The 21904-nt window shown below is 38.3% G+C and overlaps 3 protein-coding genes across 7 annotated transcripts; 1 reads left to right on the forward strand and 2 right to left on the reverse strand.

Moving 5' to 3' along the window:
* Positions 1–314: 314 nt before the first annotated feature.
* On the forward strand, positions 315–2961 carry LOC113492779 (E3 ubiquitin-protein ligase TRIP12-like). Its single transcript, XM_026870451.1, has 6 exons — positions 315–889; positions 975–1163; positions 1320–1488; positions 1574–1690; positions 1772–1951; positions 2041–2961. The coding sequence occupies exons 1-6, from the start codon at positions 407–409 to the stop codon at positions 2235–2237; spliced, it is 1335 nt and encodes a 444-aa protein (XP_026726252.1). The 5' UTR covers positions 315–406; the 3' UTR covers positions 2238–2961.
* Positions 2962–3183: 222 nt separating this feature from the next.
* Positions 3184–4789, reverse strand: LOC113492780 (transmembrane protein 256 homolog). 2 transcript variants are annotated; one of them, XM_026870453.1, is made up of 3 exons: positions 4700–4789; positions 4234–4509; positions 3184–3707 (listed from the first exon to the last, which is right to left on the reverse strand). In XM_026870453.1, the coding sequence occupies exons 2-3, from the start codon at positions 4453–4455 to the stop codon at positions 3564–3566; spliced, it is 366 nt and encodes a 121-aa protein (XP_026726254.1). In that variant the 5' UTR covers positions 4456–4509; positions 4700–4789; the 3' UTR covers positions 3184–3563. The 2 variants fall into 2 exon arrangements, with proteins under 2 accessions (XP_026726254.1, XP_026726253.1); XM_026870452.1 differs by having other exon boundaries at positions 4626–4782.
* Positions 4790–5883: 1094 nt separating this feature from the next.
* Positions 5884–21662, reverse strand: LOC113492781 (inter-alpha-trypsin inhibitor heavy chain H4-like). 4 transcript variants are annotated; one of them, XM_026870454.1, is made up of 22 exons: positions 21485–21662; positions 17346–17470; positions 16450–16658; positions 16018–16128; positions 15278–15531; positions 15067–15170; positions 14599–14745; positions 13999–14199; positions 13661–13817; positions 12433–12630; positions 11753–11896; positions 11300–11466; positions 10976–11122; positions 10532–10717; positions 10116–10203; positions 9859–9939; positions 9519–9572; positions 8873–8965; positions 7679–7771; positions 6779–6975; positions 6134–6273; positions 5884–6027 (listed from the first exon to the last, which is right to left on the reverse strand). In XM_026870454.1, exons 2-22 carry the CDS (start codon positions 17460–17462, stop codon positions 5979–5981), a joined length of 2937 nt encoding a protein of 978 aa, XP_026726255.1. In that variant the 5' UTR covers positions 17463–17470; positions 21485–21662; the 3' UTR covers positions 5884–5978. The 4 variants fall into 4 exon arrangements, with proteins under 4 accessions (XP_026726255.1, XP_026726256.1, XP_026726258.1 ...); XM_026870455.1 differs by lacking the exon at positions 21485–21662 and adding an exon at positions 19861–19978; XM_026870457.1 differs by lacking the exon at positions 8873–8965 and having other exon boundaries at positions 21485–21661.
* Between the last annotated feature and the right edge of the window lie 242 nt (positions 21663–21904).

Genomic DNA, 21904 nt, shown 5'->3' on the forward strand with positions numbered 1-21904 from the left:
ACTTTTGCTCATCATGTCATGTGTTTCAGCTCGCCGCTAAAGCCAACCGTCAACTCCAAGACCCACTCGTCATAATGACAGGAAATCTCCCTCCATGGCTGAAGAAAATTGCCTATGCATGGTGAGTAATCTGTCCTCTCTTACCTGGCAAGTTGCGTTTTCTTAACTGTTTAATTAATATTTGTATAATATTTTAGCCCGTTCGTATTGCCGTTCGAGTGCCGACACCTATTGTTCTACGTAGTATCGTTTGACCGCGACCGCGCGCTGCAACGCTTCTGGAAGCAGGCGGCGAGCGCGGCGGAGGCGCGCCGCCGGCGGGGCTGACGAGCGCGTCGCGCCGCGGCTAGACCGCCGCAAGCGCACTGTACAGCGGCACAATGTACTGAGACAGGCTGAACACGTCATGCATGAGTTCGCGCACTCCAAGGCTTTGCTGGAAATCCAATACGAAAATGAAGTGGGAACCGGTCTCGGACCCACACTCGAGTTCTACGCGCTCGTATCTCAGGAGCTGCAGCGCGCCGACCTAGATCTCTGGCACGGCAGTGAGAACTTTAAACAGAAGCCCACGTCTTTCGGCGGAGAGATCGTGAAGAGCCAGCCGCCGGTGGTGACCGACCGATCGGCGGACGCGGCGGCGCGGCTCGCGTCCTCCGTGCGGGACGCGCTCAACCTGGACGAGGAGCGCGCGCCCGAGCCCTCCGACCTCGAGAAGGAGACGTCCATCCCATCTCCCGCGCCCGACGCCACCTACGTGTCGTGGCCCTGCGGCCTGTTCCCGCAGGCTGTCGGCCGCAACGCCAGAGCCTCGCATGTATCTCGTGCTAAGGCCAAATTCCGATTCCTGGGGAAGTTCATGGCTAAAGCTGTCATGGATTCTAGGATGGTGAGTTTTTTGCCCATTTCATTATAATTTATTGGTCTGTAAATGTTGCACAATCTTGGCTAATCAATGTCGTCGTGACGTTCAGGTGGACATTCCGCTGTCGGTGTCAATGTACCGCTGGCTGGTGAGCGAGGAGAAGTGGTTGTCTCTGAGTGACGTGCGGCACGTGGCGCCGGAGCTGTGGCGCTCTCTGTGTCGCCTGCGCCGCGTGGCCGAGCGCGCACGCGTAATCGCGCTTGACTCGCGCCAGAGCGCCGAACAGAAGACGCAACTGGTACGATAAGTTTTTTTGTTTTTTATGATGTTAACATGGTAATCGTATCATTATGTAAACAATGCATATCTTGACTTAAAAATACAGTTCGTGCTATGATTGTTATCATAAAGCCATTATCTCACGCCTCATCGTCTTGTCGATTTTATGTAACAGATAAGTGGGCTCGAGCTGGATGGCTGTCCTATCGAGGAGCTGGGCTTGGACTTCATCCTGCCGGGCGACGGCTGCACGGAGCTGCGACGCGGCGGCCGCGACCTGCCCGTCACCGCGCACAACCTGCACAACTACATTGATCTCGTTACTCACTGGCTGCTCTATGAGGGTGAGGAAATAAAAAACAAATTCATTATTATGTTACACTACATTTCTCAGACTAAATTATACTAAATTGAAAATTCTTTGCACAGGTGTGACCAAACAAATGGAAGCATTCCGCGAAGGATTCGAATCAGTATTCCCACTAGCCAACCTTAAAATATTCTACCCTGAAGAAATGGAACAAGTATTCTGTGGTAGTCCCTCTGGTAAGATACCAAACTTTATGAAAATATATTTATTTTATTCTGTAAGTAAATGCGTGCTAATGTTTTTTTTTGTTCGTGTAGGAGGGCGTGACCAGCGCTGGGAGCCGCGCATGCTCGCCGAGTGCATCCGCCCCGACCACGGGTACAACGCCGAGTCGCGCGCAATACGCATGCTCATCGACATATTAGCCTCATATAACCGCGAGGAGCAGCGTCTATTCTTGCAATTCGTGACCGGAAGCCCGAGGTTGCCCACTGGAGGTAACTTATTGTTAAATGTTGTTTATTGACTGATCTTTTTTTAATTAGAGGTACTAGTTAGAATAACTTGGTTTGTGGTGTGGTGTCAGGTTTCAAGGCGCTGAATCCGCCGTTGACGGTGGTGCGCAAGTCGCTGGAGTCGTCGCTGGACCCCGACGAGTACCTGCCGTCGGTGATGACGTGCGTGAACTACCTGAAGCTGCCGGACTACACCAGCGCCGAGGTGATGCGCGGCAAGCTGCGGCTGGCCGCCTCCGAGGGCCAGCACTCCTTCCACCTGTCGTGAACGCCCCGTCGTGTCGCCATCTCCCCCACTACTGTGATTTCTTATCGACCCCTGAGTTGTTTGTATACATGTGTGAATGCGGTTAGTGATACCTATAATAATTGTGTTACGACGGTGCGCACGCTCCGGACGACTGCTGTTTATGTGCAATCAAAGTGATTTTATTAACCTTAATGTGACAGACACTTAAAGTGCTGTGCGTTCTATAGTTTTGTTTTTCTTTGGATTCTTTTTAGATTACAGACATATGTTTATATTATATTTTGTGTTAATTTAATGTGATAACTTTGTATATTACTTTCTCTGTGCATCAGAGACTCTCAGTATAGAAGCTTATATGGTGAATATGTATCATGGATGGATTTTGTTGGCTTGATTGTATGGAGACAACACTGCTCGAGTCGGTGTTGCGCCGCTAGCCACGGGACTGACCATCCATGCTGCCGAGTTTGCTAAACCTACATGATAGAGAGTGCCCATAAGTTTTCAATTCGCGAGATACTTCTCGAATACCACCTGCAGTTGATTATTTCTGATTAGATTGGCACATCATTTATATTTAAGCTATTTGAAGGACCATTAAAACTTATTTGAGTGTCCTATAAATTATAATAGCATTTATTACCAAACGGTGTATGTTTTAAGTATCATAAATGAGTAAAGAAAAAGTGCAAAATTTAATATGTAACAATTTCAATAAAACCATGTAAACAATATTGATCAACACTGGGTTTCCTTTTTCACCTTTAACTTTAAATGTATATACCTTATAAAGGAAGTGATGTCAAGGTTACTACTATTGCATCCAGCCAACATTCACACTCCACCTGCCGGAAATATCAAAGTTCATAACTCAACACTAAGTAACTAGCTTATTGTATACCAATGTGCGTGTCCTTGTTGCTTAACATGTAACTCGTCTCTGGATCATAATAAATAAAAGACGTTTTGGAATATTTAATAACTTTTATATTACTAAAGACTGCCACCTATCCACAACAAAATGGAAACTTCTTCAAATTGATTATGTAATTCATTTAACATCACCTTAGTTATCAAAGATCTAATTACACAAATATAATGATTCTACCAATGACTAACAAAATTGTATTTATTAAATCACTATGAGAAATATTTGCAACTTGTGCTTAAGATTTAAAATAACACTGAAATTATAAATAATAAACAGTCTAAACATATAATCTACATATATTATAACAAGTGCTAACAGTTATTACAATTAACTGATACATTATCCTAAACTAAATATACACTTGATCAACTATCGAGAAAGTTTAAATCTAGTAAATATTTAGTCATGAAGGTTTACAAGACCATTGCGACCCAACCAAGGATGAGACAGGAGCCACCAATTGGAGTAAGTCTGCGGAAGCAGCGGTCACCTGTGAATGCGTGGTAATAGCATGTACCACAAAATAGTGTCATCCCAGCTACAAAGAATGCACCGGCCTGGAAAACATTACTCTTATTAGAAAGAACTAAAGTATCAAGTACATTGGTATTTTAGCAGCTTTTGACATGCATGGTCAGAGATGAAAAAACAAGCACTTGGCATATCTACAAGTGCTAGGCACCTTCAGATTTATGTCAAATCAAAAGAACATCCTAGAATTCATAAATTTCCAAAGTAGCGGTAGCGGAGCTATTAAAAATATATATTTGAATTCATTGTCATGCAATGAATAACACTTGTTGTTTATTTTTATGCATGTAAGTAAATGAAATTTACACTACACTCAAATATTGTAATGTGCTAGTGTATATTTTAATAATAATCTAAGAACCCTCACTTAACAATAATTATGTACCTATGTAAAAAAGATATCCTTATTATTCTTGTTTGATAATGATAATGCTTATCATCCTGATTAGTAGGTACTGAATCTAGCCTTTGTTCTCTCAAAGCATTAAAAGAGTTATTGTCTAGTGAATACATTATTAGGAATGCCAAATTTAGAAACGTAAGTATACTTACAACATAGGGTCTCCGGCAAAGAGGCACTGTGACAAGTGCAAGTGTGTGAAGGAAGTGGAATCGATTGGCTGTTTCAAATATTTTCTTTAAATCTTCTTTGGTTTCTGGTTCTGGAAAGTTGCGGTGTGCACCCATAGCGCCAAGCACTACGGCGGCTGCACCGCTGAGCCCTGCCAGCCGGACGAACGGCCCCGCCTCTTGCGCGAGTTGCCACAACGGCATCTTGATAATTATTGGCGCGGGGGCTTGAGGTGCCGTCTGAGTCTTAAAAATACCCTGAAATATCACACAGTTCACAATTTGATTATGATAATTTTTAGCAAAGTCACTGACCTTCTACGATAAGGAGAATCTATGAATAAGAATATTGCAAAGTTATTTTAAAAACTTACAATATGACGTAAAAAATTCATAGCTCCATCCGTCACCGTATTTATCATAAGTGCGTCGGCCAAGTTTACCATACCTTGTTCTTTTTTTCAAATATAAAAAAAGACAATATCAGCAGAACCAATGTTGACAAACGACAGGTCAACCAATATTGTCGAGATTTCTGTCAAATTGACATTTATTGATTAGTTTTAGTGATGTCAAGATTGAAGTCTATTTATTACTAATCGACTAAGTGTGTCGTGAATAATATTGGCAGAAAATGAATCAATTCTTATTAGTAGTCATATTTACACATTTGAGACGCCTTCATGAGCTGTTTCCTTAATGTTTCAATTACTTTTGATGTTTGGGTTCAATAATAACAATATTTGGATCATGGAGCGGAGTTAGTTGTAAATGTTCTTTAGCGGGATGGTGCACTAATTACTTTACGACATTGGTTTGTTATTTACTACTAGTCTTCTTCATCTGAGAGGCTATATTTATGTGGCTACGTTCAAATGTAAAGCAGTTAGTACTCGACGCTGGACATAACAACAGTAAGCGAAGTAGGTGAGATATCGCTTTGATCAAACCAAGTTATTTCTAAACTGTGTTGTGTCGCTTTGCAGTGTATTTGAATACCGTTGTACGTTTGAACCACGATTATAATGACTGCCCGATTGGCTTTTGGGCAACTCAAACGTGGTGATCGCTCCCAGCATCTTTTATAAGGAGGTAATTAATAGTGCTCAATCAAGGTTGCTTTCGTCCATTCATGGCCAAAATTGGTGAAAAAGAATACTGCACATATCAATTTACGACCAACCAAGGCAAGTAGAACATAACACTTATTAAAGTCGGTGCCTAGGTGGGCACTTCGATGTATGTAAGGTTAGTAATATAAAACAAAATAAAGACAGAAATAAAAAATATCTTACGTTTATTAAGATTCAATTGTATAAAAACGAAAAACTAGGTACTTCTCACAACAGTAGGTCATGTTTAATTCTAATAATGGCACTATTCAATTAACCTAGCACCTTAAGTTTTCAACATTTATTTGAGTTTACTCAATACTTGCTCTTACTACTTATCTACCTAGACATTCCTAGTTAATAATATCAAATCTCACTTTTGATAGCTATTGGAACTAAATGTTAAGCTAGAGGTATAAGCTAATTAATCTTTTAGACTAACATCTTCATGCGTGTCTAGTTGGGTACAACTTATCAATTTGAATAATTGATATTATGGGGAAAAAGTTTAAGTTAAAAGTCAATATCATGAATGATTTATAAAGTGTTGCCATCGTAATTGTCTATCTATTATACTATATTTATACACGAACGAAACACAAATTCCAGACAATTTCAATGTGGTAAGTCGACATCCTTCTGCGAACAACATACACCCGCATATCTGTAACAAATAAAGTAAATATAATTTTGATGTTCAGAAATATTGTTTAGAAAAAGTTTACTTTGTTGTATGATATGTAGGTATGTAAACCACAAAATAAACGTACTGATTGACTTCGCAGAACGTCGTAGTGTACAGTTCAGCTGTGATGTTCCTCGCGGCGTCACACCGCGTTAAGTAGACGCACACGCCTTCGCCGCCACCCACTGCTTTGTCGCATTTCATGTCGGCCGATTCTTTCGGAATCTACAGAAAGCAAGAATTAAAATCAACTTAAGGTAACAATCATTTCGAAGAAGGAGCAGTTCTAAAAGTGGTCTTGTCTTTGTTTATCTACCCCGGATAACTTTACGAGCAGAAAAAATTAATACAGGTAAAACAAAATATCACGTCATTATCTTACATCTTCTCGACGAATTTCCCTAAAGAAGCTAAGAACCTGCATAGGGCACGGTACTTTTTTATTTATTTATACATACCGCAAACTACCCTAGCAACAGAAAAGACAGCGCCGCGCGGCGCCAGTGATATTGCGAATTGCATAGAAAATCTCTGCCAGCAAAACCCTATGCATTAGGCAGATTTATGCAATCGCGACTTGTTTGGAGGATACGCAGCCAAACCGTAGCCGTAGCTAAGCCCTACCGTCGGCTGTCTCGGGGTGACAGTCCACAGTTCATCTCGGACGAGTAATCTAAACCATAATAAAATTTCAAGCTGAATTTAAAAGTAAGCCTTTTTATATACTTACGTCTGTTCTTGCCAGTTTTAAGACGTGGGTGGTATTGTTAACAGTCAAATTTATACTGTCTTTGCTTTGGTCACCGGTTTTCAGTAACGTTTCCATCCAGCTGTAATTGTTCAGACCAACAAAGTCCAGCAGATTCAGCGGCCGATGAGTAAAAGAGTACAGCGGGGCAGGGGTCGAAGGTTCATAAACTTTCATGTCTACGAAAACAAGTAATATTCATTATATTATAGTAGTTAATTGTCTTAGTTGAATATGTAAATCCCGTCACACAAGCATGATAGTATTTTACCGAAACTTTACTTTACCAGGCAATTCTGTTCTAATATAAGTAATATTGGCGAAATTGCTGCCTTTTGAATCGTTGCAAAAATCGCAATACCTTCGCTATATAAAACTGAAACTTGACACTGACAAATGCTGTGTGATAGAATTTTGAGGAAGATTAAATTGTTTGATATTTATACTGATAAAATAATATATCATTTTTAATTAAAAAAATATAGGTTTATTTTGCTGCAAAAATATTTTACTTCTTTTTTCAAAATTTAATACAATTGGTTCAAATAGGAATGCTCATACTTTCCACGGAATGTTAATTATGCTTTACATTCTGCATCGTAAGGGTATTTGACGAAAAAAAAACTACACACAAAAGACAACAACACTGAATAAATAAGATCTTGTGAATTACTCAGGTACCTACTTGTCTTATGCCTTTATCGATGCTACTAAAAAACTAGGTACCTACTCGCGTAAAACGGTCATTTTTATGCTAACACATAAAATGCCAAGCCAAGCCAACCTATACTACCTACCCACTGTTACACTAATAATTCTTACGAGTGGTTCCTAATAATGGTACAGAACTCGAATTCAACCTTATAAATTGGGAGTACTTACCCAGGAAGAAATTATGGTAGCTTGTCGTTGGTTTTCTCATACCAAAACCGGCATTAAGTGGACTGTGTAGAGCATATAAGGGACCGCTGGCACCTAATGCATGATCAGTAAAATGTATTAGCGCAGTTTAAGAATTGCTCTTGATCTTCATTTGACAGTATGACAACTTCAAGATCAACTTTATCGCAAAGAAACTTGAGTACTATTAACGGAATAGATACAAATTTGGTGAGCGTGTCACATCGGTATATGATGAGCAACTATTATCGTAACATCAGCATAAAATAAATCAGCTCTTGTAAACAAAAACATTACTCCTCAAAAGTCAAATATGGCGTAACATCATTCATGGGCCTTTTGGAAGAGAATTCCAATATCAATTGACATCTCTAAAATTAAAAATTACTGTTGTGTTGAAACATATTTGGTGGTTGTGACGCGCCAGAATTATAACATTATTGTAGCATGCTTTTGGCATTACCTACTCATATTAGGTAAATGTGTGAAACCGTTATGCTTCTGGCGTTTTACGACATACAACGATAATCGATACATACCACAGTATGCTACCGACTAGCCTTAATCCTCATACGACAAACTACCCATATTCAGCGCCCAGAGACAAACTGTTAATGACCCATATGGATATTTATAAAACACCTGACTTAATTTTATCCCAATGGACGATATGTATAATGAATAAATTGTAATAACGAACCTCTTGAACAAATCGCCAAACAATGAATCTGTATGACAAATGAACGACAAAGATGCTCTATAAAATATGACATGTATTTGAATGCATGCATCATGCGAACCACATTAGTCTTCATCCTAGTCAAACCTGCCTACAACACAGCGACTTCCTCCCAAATATTCCACAAAGGTCATCGATTTAGTCGATTTCAAACTATTCATCACACAAATTTAACTCGAACACTTATTAACGGGATTTGAAAGCCATCCTAATCTGCAAAAATCAATCACTAGAAGAATAAACGTGGACTGCTAAGGCGTTTGAAAATAGTCAAAATATTGTCAGCAACATTTCTTTAGCTATTATACTACTATTATAATTAGTAGATAAAGTGCAATAATTGGACCAATTGTTTAAAAAATACTTTTTTTATCTCACAAAAATGTTTTTGCAGCAAATATTAAATTAATTAATTATTAGATAGGTACTAAAAATACCTAAGTCTGCAGTGTCTTGATCATTGTCTATAACATAGTCTTCAGGTTCCGCCTCGAATTGTGCAGATGGTGCGAACAACGGTCCCGTCGGGCCTGTTACACATAGCAAGATGAATAAATCTATATCTAAACTTCTATACTAATACTATACTTAATATATAAAGCTGAAGAGTTTGTTTGTTTGTTTAAACGCGCTAATCTCAGGAACTACTGGTCCAAATTGAAGAATTCTTATTGTGTTGAATAGACCATGCATCGAGGAAGGCTTTAGGCTATAAACCATCACGCTGCGACTAATAGGAGCGAAGATACAATGGAAAATGTGAAAAAAAACAGGGCAGGTATAAATCATAACTTATATCTTCTACCCACAGGGATGAAGTCGCGGGCAACAGCTAGTATGAACATGAAAGTGTGAGTTTTATCTAAACGAAAAAGTTTCTGTAGCGAGTATATCATTCGGTTTATAAATTCGTACGTGGTAAAATGATGAAAGAGAAACTTTAATGAGCTGAAATGCATGCAATAATATTATCTTTGATGAAACTCCCTGAATTAGAAAAAGACCCGAAATCTGAATAGCATTGTGCAAATTATCATGACATACATGCTTAAATGTTTTGATGAAATATATAAGTGAACATACCGTTGACGCTTCCGAAAGAACCCGCCATCGGTTTGGAGAAGCTTAACGACAGGGCTGCACAAACAAAATCAGATCAAAGTTTAAATTGTTCATTAAGATAATCATTGCAGATACTTGCGCTTTGAGGGGGGGGGGGGCTACTACTACTTCTTATCGTACGTGCATACCTACAGTAGCAATTTATGTTTTAAGAGGAGCTGGTGGTAGGTATACACCCAAACTATTTTGTGTTACATTGTATTTTTTTAAGGAATGTGCCAATGTGACTTTAACCCAACCATTAATCAAATTGTGATTAAAAAAATATATAAAAGCTTTAAGCAAATATAAATCTACTTACGAGCACTGCTAAGGTATCCACTAGATAGTCCACCACCGACGAATCCGGCGTGAGCGCTTAATCCAGTATAAGGAGAACCGCCTGAAAACACGCATCAGTTCACGCATCTTAACGACAAATTTTCAAAGCCGTTAGTTTTATATTTAAGAGTTTTAAAATAACAAACGATTGTTTAAGAAAATACAAAATAACGAACTTCTAAAAAGGCTTGGGATTACAATATCTGAACATAAATAAATAAAAATCGTTGCACTGACCTGACTTGTCAACCGACTCGGCGTCAATTGCGCTCGTCGCGTTAGGTTTCACCACAACCAGAGACGTCAGCGGAGTCACGAATTCGTACTGTAAAAAATAAACCAGATAAATATACAGGGTAATTTTGAAGTTTCCAGTCTCCCTGGATAAACTTGCCCAACCTTCATCGCAGAACAAACCTCAAGTTCGGTCGATCAGTATATTCTAATCAGTAGAATATTATAAGTCTTGTCTAAAGCTAGTTTTTTTTTTCAATTTCCAGACCAAACACGGCTTTTAGTAGCTCTATCTGACCTTGCGACGATTTAAATTTAGCTCGCGAGCAGGCTTAGCTTCTTATCCTGCCTCGATCTGGCTCGATCTTTTTAGAAGCAGTTTGACTAATAAGAGTAGTACACTGAAATATGTATTATACCTTCAAAGCGAGTGCCAATGCCTTCTTTTCAGGGGTATTTTCCTTGTCATCTGTGCGGTCTTTGTCGACGGTCTCCTGCTGGTCGAGCAGCTGTTTGATGGTAAGATACGACCAGAGCCTCTCCAGCGGCAGGTAGTCCCCGCGGGGCGCCGCCACCGGGACCTTAGGCCTCACCTCATAGCGTTTCTGTAACCAATACGTGCTGTTCGTCAAGAAAATACCTGTTTATTTATTTTTCTTATTTATAGAAAAGAAATAAAGGAATTATATAAATTTAAGTAATTTATATTGATGTCATCAGGGTAAAAAAGGTCCTCTAAGAACCCCAACAAAGCTTATTCGTTGTTGTAAATTTTCTTTTCATTACTTTTAACCAATTTGAAATGTATTTATATTTTTTCAAGTTATTCAATATTCAGTAAGCATTTTGAAAAATATTCTTACCCTGCCATAGCCGTCATCAACGCCGCAGAAGGCGCCCACTAGGGGTGTAATCTCAACAGAGTCCTCGTTGACGCGTCCAGCCACCACCAGCTCCGAGCCGCGGTAGTAAGAGCGGAATTCATGTTTCGTCACTGAGTCTGCCTTAACCTGTGGGTTACAGTATTTAATAAAATATATGAGACGACAAATACGAAGAATTATATTTAATGCTAACTAATTTACTAGACTACTAGTGCCTCAGAGCGAGAACAGTTCAAGTTTTTCAATAGGTGGATAAACCCTTCGTGAAGAGTTGATGCCCGATGACGACTGGATGTTAGGTACCTGAGCCGCCGGGTAAGAGAATTTGAGATGCGCCAGCAGCGGCGACGAGATCTGTCGATAGAAATCTCGTAGCTGCAGCGCCGCGTCAGCCGCCTCGTAGATGTGTCGCATGAAACCGCCGTGACGGAGGGACAGCTTCCGCAGGAACTTGCGATCCGCGTCTTCACCTGTCAGTTGTCACCACCATCCAGTTAATTCAAGTCATCATACTTCATCTCGGTACTCATACATTTTAGTACAATTTCTTTCAGAAAAGAACATGATAAAGATGATTGCTTATAGCTATCAGGTGACATGGAACTTGGGTATTCAAAATTCCAATCCAATTTCTTTGAGGACGAGGCAATTTTACTATAAGACTCAGGAGGCATGTGATAGAAGATTCTGTACTAATCCAAAAAGAAAAAAGCTTAAAATGTGTCTAAAAAAACAGTTGGATTCTTATGAACGTACCGAAAGCGAGTGAGAAGATGGTAGCCTTGTTGTCTCCGGAGTTCTTTTCCTGGATCCGTGTCAGGATGCGCTTCGGGTTCGTCTCGCCGACGGTCGGGTCGCCGTCAGTAAGGAAGATGATGATTGGCTCCAAGTTTTTCGTGGCTAATTATATGAATGTAAATTTTTTAAATGGCCTGTAGGTCTAGGTCTAGTGGTTAGCGACTCTGACTGCTATACCCGGGCTCGTCTGTTCGATTCACATCCAGGACTGCGTTTGCGTTTAATTTATCAAATCAATATTACGTACGTAGGTATTTAGAAATATATATGTATATCAGTTGTCTAGTACTCATAATACAAGGTTTGCTTAGTTTAAGATTAGATGGAGTTGTGGAATTTTATTATTATATTATACTTTCGGCATAACATTTATAAAGTGCAAATTTTACTGAATATCGATATTATATACGTGGCGGTACAATCAAAATACACAGTCAAAATCAAATTCAAATCAGATATCGCTACAATCCCCCCTTAGTTAATAGTTCTATAGGTAATCATTTTTTCAAGATAGCTATATCCTTTCAAATTAATTTGGAAAGATAAAAACTGTATTTTTTTTTAAACTTGAGTTAAAAAAAAATCGAGGCATTACTACAAGCATCTATTGTTCTACGCACATGTTCCTGAGTTTTTACCTTTTTTGTCAGCTTCGGGGGTAGCAACCTCAGTAGCTTTGGAAGCTTCCGTCGGTTTGACAGGGGTTTCTACGGTGGTACCCTCTTCCTTTACTGGCGTGGCGACTGAAGTGGAGTTCGCTGGGGCCGCGGGTACCCAGTCCACACCCTTGTTTATTAGCTCCACAGCTATGTCGAGAGCCGCAGCAATGTTTGTTCCTAAAACGATAAATTAAGTAATTTTCCTCTTCGTTTGTAAAATTTGTTCAGACTATAAAATTACAACGTCTAACTTCATAGAGTGTCCAATTTATGCCCATCAGTAGATAACTAGTAAGAATTGATACTAAACTAATGATGCTTCAATTGATTTAGCGGATTTCTGGGTGCATCAAATTTTATAGACACCTTTTTTACGATTAAATGAAAATTTAATAATGAAGAAAATCAATCAACAAACTGTTATACAGTTTGGCGATTTTTTTGACTTTCTATAATTGTATGCCTTTGTTTTGAATAAATAAATAAAAAATAAAATAAATTCACAGACAGGACACTAGATCCTGCGACTATTGGCTAAACGCGCCATTCCCTTACCAGCAGAAGTTGTTCATCATCGTGACACGTCTGTCGGGGGCATGATGCGACTTATTATATCATCAATACGATAAGAAAAAAGTAAAAAATGCAAGATTTGTGGCCATCAATGTTAAATACCTAAAAGCAAGTTATCTAAGTGCATGTGGTAGGTTAACTTGGATATTTGACTCATATCTCCACACTCACTCGTGTGCCGATAGTAAGGTTAAAGATCACATTACATTTCGGTATTTAAGTGATGCGGCTTTCTAAGAAAACCTAAACATTTATCTGTACTCTATTGTACCTACTACTATTATTAATCCTCTGAGACTTAAATAAGTTATTGTGGGTATCACCAGGTTGTAAATGAACTGCGATAGCTAGACAGTTTTATTAATACATTTCCGTTGCCTCTATAACAAATACCACAATTTAGCCCATTTGTTGTCGTACTTGACCGATTATTTATCCCGCATTAAGGTATTTAATCCTTGTATCACATACTATTCAAGTAACATGCAAAAAGGCCCCCAGACTCAGAACAAGCATGCGTGGATCACACCAATGCTTCTCATACGCAGGGATCGAACTCTGGGTTTGTTGTGGCGACCTAAACCACTCGACTATCCGTGCAGTTGTAGTTGTGTATAAAGCAGTGTGTTCATACCTCCTGTAGCTTGTAGCCAGCTGACGATGGTCTTGGCGCGAGCGATATTCTCCTTCGTAGCTTTAGAGGGCGGCACCAGAGTGGCTTGCTTGTCGTAGTCAAAGTATGAGTAATGGTGCTTAGGAGGCTCATTTTCCGCTTCCTTAAGGTCGTGGACCTAAAATACCCATTTTTTTTAATTTAACATGTGTAGGTACAGCACTAGTGTCAAAAAGGGGGAAAGAGCAAAAAGGAAATATTCATTCGAGATTCGTATTTTTTTACTATGTCTATTGGCCTTGTTGGCAATTTCTATAATCCGCAAAAGGATTCACTAGTAAAAAACCTGTCCAACGTACCGTAACAGATGACGAGAACTCCACGATGCTGAAGTAGTCGCCTTCGTTTAGCTCCCCGAGAATAGTCTGCATGGCTTCCCTCAGCTGCACGATCTTACGGTCCATCATGGAGCCCGAGGTATCCAGAACGAAAACCACGTGCTTGTTCAAAGGCTCCAGATCACTCGGAGCGAAGAAGTGGACAAAGTATCCATCATTTACCTACAAAAAGGCGAAACATAAGTTCATTCCGATTTTAAAACTGACATTTTTGGGTATAGAAGGTAATAAGACGGTATCTCCCGTGTTGTAGTGCGTAGATCTCTTCACTTGGCTATTGTTTGTCATTCATAAATTTATTTGGATCTTCAGCCGTTTTGAGAATCCGAGAAAGCTTTTAAGGAAGGTCATATTTAATAAACTACAACAAGATGTGTTTTTGTTTTCTGATGTCAGTAGTTAAACGGTAATTCTGTTGTTACGAACAGTTGACAATACAAAAGTGTTTCAAGAATAAACTGACCACGTAAATTATTGTTATAAAATGAGGACGGTCAGCAACGAAAGTCGTTTTTTTTTTCGTTGACTTTTTGCTGACCTGTACCTGTATTTGGGACGTACCAAAATCTCTCCGTCCTTAGGGCGTTCTACATCGTACTGCACCACAAACTGGCCCAGCACACCTTCAGGGTCCTTCTCTTTAGGTTCCGAGTAATACCAGGACGGGTAAGAGTGGGAAGCAGCTTGTGCGGATTCCTTTGATTTTTGCTGAAAATAATGGTTGTTTGGTTATTTTTTTCTCTAACTGTCGCCAGCGTCTAAGTCAGACTCTAATCGAGATAATAACTATCCTATGGGGTTATCCAGGATATAAACTATCTGCATAAAAAAATCTACAGTGGTTTTTCAAGAAAACATAACAAACATCCACCCATACAAAAAAAAACGAGTTGAGAATATTAATAAGATGAAAATACAGAAGATAAATTGGGTGTATTTGAAAAAAAATCCTCATGGGGAAGTCTTTATTTTTTTAAAGAAACTTAACGTTACTTTTTGGAAATATGGCATCGTCATCAGATACCTTACCTTGTAAATGTTCATGAGTAGCTCTTGTTCCTGTAGATCGGGAGTAAACGTGATGGTAGCCTCACGGTCATCATTTGCCCTTACGATTGCTACTTTTGAGTTTTCTGCAAATATGGATTCGTTTAGCAAAAAATTTTCTAATTCGTAGGTAAGTTGAAAGCGATTGAATGTTAGACGTATTCAGATATAGATATGAATTGAAGAAACTCACGAGCGTCATCTTTTGTGGCATCAATTTCATTTCCAGTTCTGATCTCGGGAACCCTCAGTTCCGAGATCTTGGCCGCTTCCTTGACGTGCACGGTGACCGTGAGCTTGGGCACGAGCGCTCCCGGGTGCAGGTTGATGGCGTGGTTGTATACCCCGTTACGACGCACCAGCAACTCTTCGTACGTTAGATTGAAGACCGCAGAAGACGAGGCTTCCACGTTCACGGATACCGTGAAGTGATTGGAGTCACGTGCCCTGTGATAAAGATAAGGTTATTCACTGACTTTCTTTTGTAATTCTAAGGCCCTTTTTTCTCAGATATAGGCCTGGTTTCTCCGTTTGCAGTCGAGCAGGAAAAATCTTTTACAAGGAAAAAGTAATGGGTAAGAATCTTTTACGATGTCGCTGTATGACATCACAGCTACTGCAAATTTACATAGAATGGGTCGTACCAAAAGAGTCAACTTTCAAATCGTTAGTTCAAAGGCATTCAAGTTTGACCTATTTTGCGCCTAGCTTTCATTTTTGTAGATATAAAATATGTATTGTTGGAGTAATGTCTTCTGAATATCGCGGAAAAATTAAAAATTATCGTAATATATTTTCTGAATGTAGAAAATATACTTTCTCTACAAAATTTAAATATTATAACTGCTTCAGTTCCACTTGACTACTAACTATAATACTTTGAAAATGGCTTCGCTATTACAGAAAAGGACAGTTATTATGGCCTTAACTTACTTGGTAGAGATGTGAGCAGCTCCCAGACCTTGGTTGACGGCATCTTGGTAAATCTGCTTCGCTTCTTCTTTCTCCTTGACGTAAGCCTTGTAGGATTTGCCGTCAAGAGTCCTGTAAATAACATAACCAACACTCGTGACCAACACTCATTGACTTATTACTTTCTTATGTCACTAAGTTAATTTATCATTTTATATATCATATTATCTAGAAAAAGCTTGCATTACATGACAAAGACTATAATAAGTCTTGCAAAAATCAACAATGATGTAACAGTGTAAGTTTTAACACAGTATGTATACCTTGAGAGGTTAATTTGAATTTTTTTGAACCCAATTTGTACTTATTTTCGTTGTGGACATTTTTTAATTCAAACTCTATATCCTTAATACGTCTACCTAACTTAAGTTAGCTAGTAATACTTTTTCTTACATGACGAATCCACTGATGAAAGCGGTTTCAGGCAGCAGTACCCTGAAGTGCGCCTCCTGCGCGAGCTTTGCGGGGTTGCGCATCTTGGCCACGATCGTCGTGTGCGCATACCGGAGGGACACTTCGGACCTGACGTCCATCTCCGTCAGTTTGATGGGAGCATTCGGTTCCTCTGTGGTCGCATCTGCTACAGCTGTCGTCGGCGCGCTCTGAGTCGTGACGGAAAGTATTACATGATTTCACTGTAAATAGCTTTTGATAATCGATGCACTTGGACATCTTTGAACAATTAACTCGTAAAGGTTCAATCATTTTCGTTTACTGAAAATTCTCGAAAGAAAGTAACACACCAGAGGAGCTGTTAACTATGAGCTGTGCTTGTTAATCTTGCTTGCGAAAAAGGTTACTGAAACTTTTCGCTACATTTTAAACCAGCCGATAATATTTTTTTCGCTCACTAATCACACTGAATGGAACTAAAGTGTTACGTCAAGTACTTAAGTACCTAGGTACTGCCTGCGTACTTCATGCATAATACTAGTAATCGTGAGTATTGTACGGAACTGTTATCGGCGTAGTTAATCGAACGTGAAAATTAATATAAACTTGTTCATTTCGTCTTATTACTACTCATTTTAATTTACTACGTCAATACTATTTTTACGCCTCAGACCTTACTTTTATCTCGAAAAATTATGAATGAATGAAATCAGGACAAAAGGTGAGTATTTTGAAAGTACCATTTGTGACACTATGATATCGAAACAGGAACCAAAGAAGAGTGTTTGGATTAAAAATAAAGCTATTGTGAACTTAAGTGTTAGAATTTTAAGACCTATGATGTTCCTCTTACATCTAATTTAAATATATTCCGAGTGAAAAGCAAGCAGACTTACGGTATCCTCAGACTTGGCGACAACCAGTGTGTCCTGCGTCGCCGTTGGTACAGCGGCGGAATGCGCAAGCGCAGCTAATGCGCAAAGGCATCCGAGCACCGCTAGTGAGCGGCCCATGATGCCACCTGAGGACAAATATTTTATTAGTATACTCATCGATTCATAATAGATTGGGTAGTGTTAAAACGAGGTATGTAAAGAGATTCAAATTTACTACACAGGCTAAAACTAAAAAGAAAGAAGTAGTAACAGTAGTGTTTTTTTTTCATTTCGTATTTTGGAAGGTAATCAAGAAAATTCTTTGAAGTCTTATAACGATTAGAAACGATTCGGAGAAGAACCAAATTGAATAACAAACAGATCTTCAGTTACTATATGTTTACCACTTCAGAACAAAAAACAAGGAAAATACGAACACAATATGCAATCACATCTTCTTCCTTATAAAAACCCACATTTTAAAACTTAGTTGTTTACAAAATTACAGACAGTATTCCTTGAAATACCCGTCTCTAAGATAAATAATGTAACAACAGTAAGTCCCCTTATTCTTAGAAATATTAAATCGATAAGAAAACTCGTGAGAGTTACGTACTAACATAAATAAATAACAAAAACAGATTAGACGCTCCGACTAAAACTAATTAAAGCAATTCCGGATACTTTTATCTTTACCTAAGTATTTTTTTTGGGGCTTCGGCCGAATACGGTAAATAACCCTTAACTTATCCACTCCTCATTTATTAGACAAATCGCGTAAAAAACAGGGCCCCAATTCTGCTATTTACAATGGCCGATGAATGAATGAAGTTTGGCTAAAAATGACAATTTCCGTATTCTCTTAAGCATTTTTCCTACAAAATAATTGGAAATTTAGTATAGAACGGTACACTCAAGGTCAATACAATTAACTTTCTATTATTGTGTTGGCATAATCCTTAAGAGAATAGGAATAATTTCAAATTACAATTCATTCATCGGAAATTGTAAATAGCAGAATCGGGGCCTTGATTATTTTAGTTTTTGAGAGACAATTCAAGCTGTAGAAAAGCCAGGACCATTGTGGACCAATAGGATTCCTTATTTGAATATTTACCTAAGTAATAATGATTTTAATGAACTGTAAAGTGTTCTTAAATTATGTAATCTTTTCAATATCGTACATTGTATGACTCATGTTTAAGTAGACATAGATGAGTTGTTATACGTGTTATACGTAAACATTATTTGTAAAGTAACTATACCAGTTGGTGCTATAACTAGATAGGTAAAGTTGACTAACTATTGACAAAACCCAATTGTTTCTATGAAGGTCGAATATGTGATTCTTTTAAAATTTAAAAATATTAACTTAATAGAAATAAAAGTGTAATGAGGTCAAGACTTAGTCGTCGTGGAAATTTTGTGGCCCGTGATTAGATTTATTTGAAATTGAAAAATACATGTACTCAACTAGAAGTTACAAAGGCAGTTTTTGATGGACATAATGTTAAAGAAGGTAGTTGACTTTGACTGAGGGCAATAAACGGGTTTCAATTATAAATATACAAGGATACAAGGAAAAGCAGAAGCATTATTTGATTGTTGAGTGACGCAAACCTTACTTCATGCAGAAATGTTAATTGTGGCTTATTCATAATATCAACTCTAACTAATTGAAAACAAAAAATAATTCGTCGTAAACATTTTAAATATCACAAACATTGTACATTCATTGTTTTTAGTGAGGTGATGCGATGTGATCATCTATTCAGTAGGCATTGTGTGTCCAACGCATAAGTCCTCAATTCTACATAGCCATGTTTATAGTAGGTTACACTATATATTTACATAAACCAACAAACGAAACGATGTCAAAAAAAGAAAACGGCTTAAAGATATAAACAAGTATCACATATGCTTGTTTATATCTTTGAGAGGTTTTCTTTTTTTTGAGTTACAGGCTGGCCGGTCTCGCCACAACAGGTTTAAGTTGAAGCAACTTCAGAACATACATGAAAGAAATACAAAACATAAGCCATATGGACGGGTTCCTAAGCTTGTAAGTGGACTACATAGCTATAAGCTAGTTGTGGACGATAGATTAACGAGCTGTCACCGCCTCAACGTTATTGCGGTATTGCCATCGTTAACGTTCTGTGAAGTACCCAGGTTCCTTTCCTACATATATTATATATCTATAAATCATCATCTTGTTTTACATCTTTGATTATAAGTTATAGCACAGGTATAGAATATTTATATATTCATCCTTTCATTTAAACATTCCCAAATAGTATATTTTCAATAGTAATATTATTCATCGAAAATATAGAGAAATTTGATTTACCATTCAGGAAAAAGCAAAGAGGTATTACATCTAGACATCTAGTGTCATTATATAGTCACTAAATTGACACTTAGAAAAATTCAGTAATCAGCAAGTACGTTGGTTGGTTGGTTACCTGGTTACACAAAGTCAATAATTATGTTGTTATCAAACGATTGTTAATGTAAGAGAATTAAGTTATCGAACCTTTTTTCTGATGAGATTTCCAATTAGCTTAATGTCTGTACATTTTGTTGATGCAGACAACGGGTCAATGTATGGCGTTGCCTTCGGTCCCGACTGGCCAGACGCAGAGATATTACATCACAAGTCTAACCTTGACCTTGATACAACTAAAGATACATCGAAGTTGTTATTTTATAATAAAAAACGGTGCAAATAGTTACACATACAATATTTTTGGTAAATAGTCGTATTTAGTACCTAAAGGCAATTAAGTTTCTTTTTAGATTATAAATGAGAGGATATCAATCAAGCTTTATTAATAAAAAAAAAGGATATTTAATTAAGAATGTTTCGTCGGTCTAACGACTGACCAGTCACGATCACTAGAGATTGCCTAGCTTGGTTTATAAACAGGTTTATCCCCGTTTATCGACAGTTTAATATCTATCTAATTATGGCTTTGAACATAGATTTTGTGTTGAAATATTGATAAAAATTTAGAAAACGCAATCGAGAAAAATACAATACTTTTTAATAAATTAGCTACAAGTACTTTCTTCATTTATCACACATAATTTTTAAATATTTTTCGATTGATTCCATTATGACCTCCACGTCAACTTTCTTATTGATATTAAAAGCCATTTGATAACGTTCCGTCTTCGAATCACTTAAAATTTGAGTGTTATTTTTGTTTACTTCAAATATTAATCCATTTCAGAAGTCACATGACACATCGATTTGACGAATATGGTCGATTTGGCTAGCAGTCTGATATCGAAATATATAAACAAGTGGAAGCTTGTTACGCTGTGGTATCGCGGCGTACCTAGTTCGATTGTTTGTTTATTAATCAGCCGCTGCCGGTAGGAAAAGTTTTGTCGGCGCACGTATCAAGTTCCTCTAACAATTTTATGCAATCCCATAACATGACATATGTTAGATGTAGCTATTCTACCTATAAATTACAATACAATATTAACACAAAGACATTGATTTAATAAGTAATTAGTAGTGTGAGAATCTTGAAGGATTGCCGGATTGTTTATTTAAAATAACTTAACGCCAATTAGGATGGTACACGAATGGATATTAAAAGTCATCGGAATTTTAGTAACGTACATCAAAGCATTCCTTATAAGTGGTAAAATTGAGGCTACTTGTCAACAACTTAGAGTTTAATAAGTTGGTTCCAGGGTTCTTAAACACCGATATTAGAAATCCATCCGAAGAATTCCAAAATTCTATTAGTATCAGAGAAGAACCAGAAAATGTGTTTTAAAATGATTTATAGCAATCCAAATGCTACATTAGTATATATATTATGTATAACCCATTTGGGAAGTTTGAAAATTACAAATAACTTTTTATTATCAATGATACTTTGTAATTTGGGACACGGTATTCATAATATGGAAACTTTACAAATACTAAACACTATTAGCGCTAGCCTAAGTGATGGCATCGCGGCGTGGACATCAATCCATTACAATGGATCTAAACCCGCGACCGGTCCCGCAACAGTTACAAAACAGTTATTCGCGGAATCGATCGTTTACCTACATACTACATATATTCACAACACCAGTACAATATTTTCAAACGCGCAGCCAGCCGATACGATGTTACATAAAGGCATACTTACTCGTTTGTTTACGCTCAACGAGATGATTGCACCAATTGTCCGTCCAGCTCTGGCACGTTCCACGTCTACCCTCAGCGCCGGGTACAGAGCGACTGGAGCGCGAGTGCGGCGCGTGGTGAGCGTGTGTGCCCGTCGTCGCCCAAAGCGGAACTCGTTAGGACGCCGCTCGCGGACGGCTTAAGTACACACATACAGTGTTGGCGCGACCCGCGGACTTCCCGCGATGTATTCGTGAATCTTCGCCTCAATCCGATAATCATTTGAGTGCTTTTCCGTTTTACCCAAAGGTTTTCTGTTAAAAATGCCTTGCGGCTGAGGTATGCAATAACACGCGAAAAGCTGGTCTGCAAACTGCGCAACAAGCCCCACATGTCACTGCACAGCCTGTAATATACATATGCAAAGTTTGCATACTGTAAT

The sequence above is a fragment of the Trichoplusia ni genome, chromosome 4, assembly GCF_003590095.1.
Source record: "Trichoplusia ni isolate ovarian cell line Hi5 chromosome 4, tn1, whole genome shotgun sequence".
NCBI lineage: Eukaryota > Metazoa > Arthropoda > Insecta > Lepidoptera > Noctuidae > Trichoplusia > Trichoplusia ni.

Excerpts from the sequence above, each read along its gene's own strand:
- LOC113492781 (XM_026870454.1), bottom strand. The coding sequence starts at position 17,462 with ATGGGCCGCTCACTAGCGGTGCTCGGATGCCTTTGCGCATTAGCTGCG. Across the intron at positions 11,897-12,432 it reads CCCCGAAGCTGACAAAAAAG|CCACGAAAAACTTGGAGCCA; the intron begins GTAAAAACTCAG and ends TCATATAATTAG. Across the intron at positions 9,940-10,115 it reads CGAGTCGGTTGACAAGTCAG|GCGGTTCTCCTTATACTGGA; the intron begins GTCAGTGCAACG and ends GCGTGTTTTCAG.
- LOC113492780 (XM_026870452.1), bottom strand. The coding sequence starts at position 4,697 with ATGGTAAACTTGGCCGACGCACTTATGATAAATACGGTGACGGATGGA. Across the intron at positions 4,510-4,625 it reads TGAATTTTTTACGTCATATT|GGTATTTTTAAGACTCAGAC; the intron begins GTAAGTTTTTAA and ends GTGATATTTCAG. Across the intron at positions 3,708-4,233 it reads TTTGCCGGAGACCCTATGTT|GCCGGTGCATTCTTTGTAGC; the intron begins GTAAGTATACTT and ends AATGTTTTCCAG.
- LOC113492779 (XM_026870451.1), top strand. The coding sequence starts at position 407 with ATGCATGAGTTCGCGCACTCCAAGGCTTTGCTGGAAATCCAATACGAA. Across the intron at positions 890-974 it reads CTGTCATGGATTCTAGGATG|GTGGACATTCCGCTGTCGGT; the intron begins GTGAGTTTTTTG and ends CGTGACGTTCAG. Across the intron at positions 1,952-2,040 it reads CCCGAGGTTGCCCACTGGAG|GTTTCAAGGCGCTGAATCCG; the intron begins GTAACTTATTGT and ends GTGTGGTGTCAG.